The sequence below is a fragment of the Cotesia typhae genome, unplaced genomic scaffold, assembly GCF_013202065.1.
Source record: "Cotesia typhae breed Kobodo isofemale line unplaced genomic scaffold, CoteBio_Ctyphae scaffold_152, whole genome shotgun sequence".
Classification (NCBI taxonomy): Eukaryota; Metazoa; Arthropoda; class Insecta; order Hymenoptera; family Braconidae; genus Cotesia; species Cotesia typhae.
In genome coordinates, this window is record NW_027423776.1 from 9886692 (window position 1) to 9892036 (window position 5345).

Sequence of the window (5345 nt, forward strand, 5' to 3'; positions counted from 1 at the left end):
GTCCTTTTTGATCTCGCATCTCAAAATCCCAAGGGGTACATTTTAACACTTTTCGCTTGGACAGCGCCGAAGCTCAGCAACAAAGAACCCACCGAAACGAAAACTATAAATATATCTTCCAGTTCTTTGATCTTTTTGATCCTTATTTGAATTGAAGCTAATCGAAATGTAACAGCCAGCCGAAGGATCAACAGTAAGAGTAATCCACCTTTTACTTAAGACTCAGATGTCCTTCCATGTACCCCATGGCTCCCAGAAACAGAGGACACTGCTTTCTGCCGTAGTTCTCAGTCTGTCACAACATTTTTGAAAAGTAGCTGGCCTGGGACCCGGGAGAGGGCAGCAGAAAGGGACTGACAAAGGCGTGTCCTGCTGAAGAGTGGTGCACCGCAGAAAACCCAGAAGACTCCACATGGGTCTGTCCCGCAGAATTCGCGAGACTTCCAGCACTCATTACCGGCGACACAGAATCATGGAGCTTCCTCATGTGTTTCTTGAGGTCAAAATTCCTGCAGAATCCCTTCCCGCATATTTTGCAGGAGAATGGTTTCTTGTCATTGTGTGTGTGCATATGAAAAGTGAGATTGTAAATCTGATGAAAGGCCTTGTTGCATATGCTACATTTGTAAGCCTTCTCGCCGCTGTGGGTCAATTTGTGATTCTTGTAATTGCCCTTCTGGTGGAACCCCTTGCCACAAAACTCGCAGACAAATGGTTTGTAGTTCGCATGGATGCGCGTGTGAGTGTTCAGCGTCGAGCTCCGATTGAATGCCTTTCCACATGTCTGGCACTTGTGCGGTTTTTCAGCAGTGTGGATGATTTTGTGCCGGCAAAGTGTACTAGCTTGTCTGAATCCCTTGCCACATATCTTGCAAACAAACGGCCGGGCTCCAGTATGAACTGGCATGTGTCTGGTGAGATTATAATGAGCATTGAACACCTTTCCACACTCTGGACAGGCAAAGGTTTTTTGTTTCCCGGGGGCCAACTCGCGAGCCTGTCCTCCGGATTGAGTTCCACCTCCAGAAGAGGCCACAGACGCACTTAGAAGAGCCACTGTGGGACTTACTGGGGACTTTTTTTCACCAGAATTGGACTCCAGGCGAGTGTGAGTCGGCGAAATTGGAGGCGAAGTTGAATGGCTGCTGATCGGAGTGCTGTTGCTGGAGACTGGAGCTCCTGGAAAGGCTCTTAGCAGCGGGTTCGGGTGGTAGTACAGCAGTGGATAGTGTTGGAGAAGTGTCTGCTGGCGGAGAGTCGGTACGTATTTCTTGAACGCCGATTCCAGGTGCGCTGAATAAGTCATTGAGGGAATGCTTGGTGCAGGCTGCCTTAGAATTGCTGCTGAACACGAATCTGATAGTCTTTTGTCAGGCTCCATGATCTTTGCGATAGAGAAGGTCAGTGTTGAAAGGTTCCGGCATGAGGGAGAACTTCTTCTAGAGTCCTCAGTCCCGGCTGGAAGGCTCGTTGGAGTGTCAGAAGCTGCCATTGTTGTCGTAGAACGATCCAATGGTTGCATTTTGATATCTGTAACAGGAAAGATTTAAATCAAAATTATTATTGATGGCTTTTCGTGATAAAATTATCTGATGATTTTTTTTCTGAACAGATTATCTTTTTATAACTTTGAAACTATTCAGCAAAAAAATTAAAAAAAATTTTATTTTTGAAGGAAAATGAATGCTCTACAAAAAAGGTCTCTTAACATTTTTTGATAAACTCACTTCTTTGATAGTTATTCATCGTTAAAATGAAATTACTAAAAGTAGTATTTGAAATATCCGATAGATGGCGCATGATCGCTAAATCTTCTCGCTGCCAAAGAGTTATATTTAAAGCAGTAAGTATTAAAACAAAAATTATTGCTTTGACTCTCTTAAGGAACTTATTTGACCTTGGTTTTAATTTAATCAGCTTGACATGGTTATATATGATCAGACCAAGTCATATATGACCACATGAGGCCATTTATAGCCAAATCGAGACATATCAGAAAATTTTTTGATGAGAATCTCTAGATACGAAATAAAGCTCCTAGTCAACAGTTCCTGCAGTCAGTGATGGAGTGAGTAGAGAGAAGAGAATGGGAAGGATAGGAGGAGACTTGGGCTAGGGGCTGACTCACTCGACGACCCTCCCTCGAGCCACCGCCCACTATTGGTTATGTACAGAAGTATAGTCTGTCGTGTATTTACATATCCTGCGGTATAGTATTATAGCTGGAGGCCTTCCATCTACTCCCTTAACCGGTGGTTCGTTCGTTTATTTCCTACGGAGCTAACGATCATCAACGATTACCAGTCAATTGGCTCGGTTGGAGCTGCTCGGATAAATTAAGTCACTTTAATTACTCAGCCTTTTTAGTGAAGACTGAAGGCTAGAGCAATCTACAATTTATTTTTCTATTTTTAACTCGACTGTACTTATGTTCTGATGCTCGTTAGGAAGAGACAAGAGGCGGACAAAAGTCATTCCCGAGAGAATAGAATGATGAATGTAAGAAAGGTTTGAGTCAAAGAAATGGTCTTGGTCTTTGAAAGGGAAATTTTGAATGTTGAGATGGAGAAATAAGGAATGAGGGATTAGGGTTGAGAAAAAATGAATGAAATGCCAAATGGTCAGCCGGGAACTGCTCAAGGCTTGAGATAGGGTTGATTGGCTGGGAGTTGAATGTCGCAGTATGCAAGCAGAGGATGTTTGCATCTGGAACTATCTTCTATGCTCTTGGTTCTCTGTTTGGACTTGGAATGACGGCTCGAATTCAATGTGAAACGTTTCTCTATCTCAGCAATACACGCCGTCTGAGCAAATATAACCCTGGAGATTTCTGCAATTACTTGAGGCAGTGAGTACTGACTTAGGTCTTGCTCAGATAAAGAATTTTCTTTTGAATAAATTTTGTTCCGTGAACTTGCATTTTTTATACAATGAAATTATTGTTGAATTTTGGAAAAATTTTTTCCAAAAATTTTTCTATTTCCTTTCAAAAGAATTTTTTCTAAGCTAATTTTACATTTTTAGCGATGTAAAATTGACATTTTTTATAAAATAAAAATTATAATTTTAAAAATAAAAATTTGAAAAAATTCTATTTTCCGTATTTTAGTTCAAAAATTCATAAAAAACTTAGTCTGATTATTTTATTGAAGTAAAATGATAACTATAACTGTTCCATTTTTTTTTTTTTTTTTTTTTTATTACTTGTGTAGCCAAACATTGACCTTTAGCATCCAATTAACGTCTGTAAAAAAAAAAGAACAGAAAAGGCTGTGCAGAAATGTAACAACGTAAAAAATAAATTCAGTGTACGCTCCGCCCATTTTTTGAAACCTTCGGCAATTGTTCAGAGCCTCATGCACACACACACACACACACACACACACACACACACACACACACACACACACACACACACACACACACACACACACACACACACACACACACACACACACACACACAATAAAAAATATACTTGTCTAGCTGATACAATCGTGACATCGTGAGTAGGGGAGCAACGGCGAAAAAAAATAAAAAAAGGAAAGCAAAGAGGGATATACATTGTAAAGCTTCCCGCGGTGAAACAGCCACGGAAACTCAGCGAAACGCCCCTGAGGCCCCCATACAACAATTGCATCACCATGTCGGAGCAACTGTCGTCCACTGGGTATAAAACCATATAATAATGCTTGTCCTCATGCTTATGTAAGCACTCGATGCTCAAAAAGGAGCCTATGCGTATAATGACTATGCCAAATGTGCGAAACACATTTTTTTTTTGCTTAAAATAAAGAAGGCTGATGATTTGTGGCGATTGACGCTTATTTATGGTGGTACCATGATGATTCAACGACGATTGATAATCGACGGGAAAAAACAAAAACTAGAGTGACGTTAATGGTGGTTGTAGTTGATTTTATATAAAGAGCAAGAGGAAAAAGATGTCTTGTAATGATATTCATATAATAATCCACCAGACAATCTGATGTGACGCGCGAGACAGGCCAATTTAGCCTATCAATTCAAGCCAATTTACCTCATAAAATTCCCCGTTTGACCGTAATGGCTGCGTTATTGCTGCCGAGGGCCCATTTTGCCGACTTAATTCAAGAGCACAAGCTCATTGTCGATTGGATGACGTTGGTTTGTTGATGTTGACCCGTGAAAAAGATTTATGATATGCTCAATTTTCATATCAAGCCTAACGCGTCGGATTATGTCGTTAGAAGGGTCAAAAACAATTTTTTTATTTTATAAACTTATATTTCAAACTTGAATTCTCTGGTAAGGAGAAGATTTAGCGACCATGCGCCACCTGTTGGAGGTTTTTGGTACTATTTTTGATCCAAAAGTTAGATATGGCCATATTGGGACATTTAATAAGTAATTTAACCTTTTGCAAAAGAAAATATTAAAAAATTATTGTTTTAAATATTAAAAAAATTGATGAAGTATATTTTTAATAATTTAACGCTTAAAATAATAATTAAAATTTTTTTGATGATAAAACGGAGTGGATTAAGCAATGATTTACATCAATAATAGATAAAGATAAAAGATAAAACTAAAATAGAATTCCCTGATTTCAAAGATGGTCGTGAGGAAGACTATCAAGCAAAGCATGGCGGGAAACAGGAAACATGATCGCGGTTTCGTGTTCTGGTTAACGAGCTGAGGCTTTGTAGTGGAACGAAATAGCATGTTGGTGTTGAACATCAACATTCTCTGTATAGGTCTACAATAGAGAACAGTAACGGCAACGGCAAAAGGAAACTAACCAGCAAGTGGTGAAGAGATGTTAGCAGGCGCTAAATGTACAAAGTTTACCGATCAAGTTACGAATGGTCCGACGAATCCAATCACCACCTACCATCAAACTGAACCCTTTCGGTAGTGCTATATCTGCTTTCGCTCTCGGGTAAACTATTAACTTGAATACTGCTCCGCGGATTTGTAGAGCGAGTTCTCGGTAACAAGAGCCAAAGAAAAAGGAACAGGGGCAAGGGCCTTTGCGATTAACAGAAAGGAGTAATAAGAATAAAGAGTACTGGGGAAACTTGAAATGGCTTTGCAAATTTGCACGTCACGTTGTACTCATTAATTACCCGGGAGCCACGGTTTATCGCCTCACCTCTCAGTAAGTCTGATCACTTTTGATCAATCGATCAACCCTTTTTTTGTTTGATTTCCATTGACAGTCAAGGTAAATAAATTTTTTGTCTTTTAAAATCTTTTTACATTTCAAAATATTAATATTTTTTGCTTGAAAAAAAATTATTTTCTTATTTTGAACCATTTTGTTGTTCAGGAACCTCAAAATGGCTTTAGAAATTCTGATTGGT

General features: G+C 39.4%; 1 protein-coding gene across 1 annotated transcript; it reads right to left on the reverse strand.

Annotated features, from left to right (window-relative positions):
- Positions 1-295: 295 nt before the first annotated feature.
- Positions 296-1522, reverse strand: LOC141536274 (uncharacterized). Its single transcript, XM_074256685.1, has 2 exons — positions 1087-1522; positions 296-1056 (listed from the first exon to the last, which is right to left on the reverse strand). Exons 1-2 carry the CDS (start codon positions 1520-1522, stop codon positions 296-298), a joined length of 1197 nt encoding a protein of 398 aa, XP_074112786.1.
- Positions 1523-5345: the final 3823 nt, after the last annotated feature.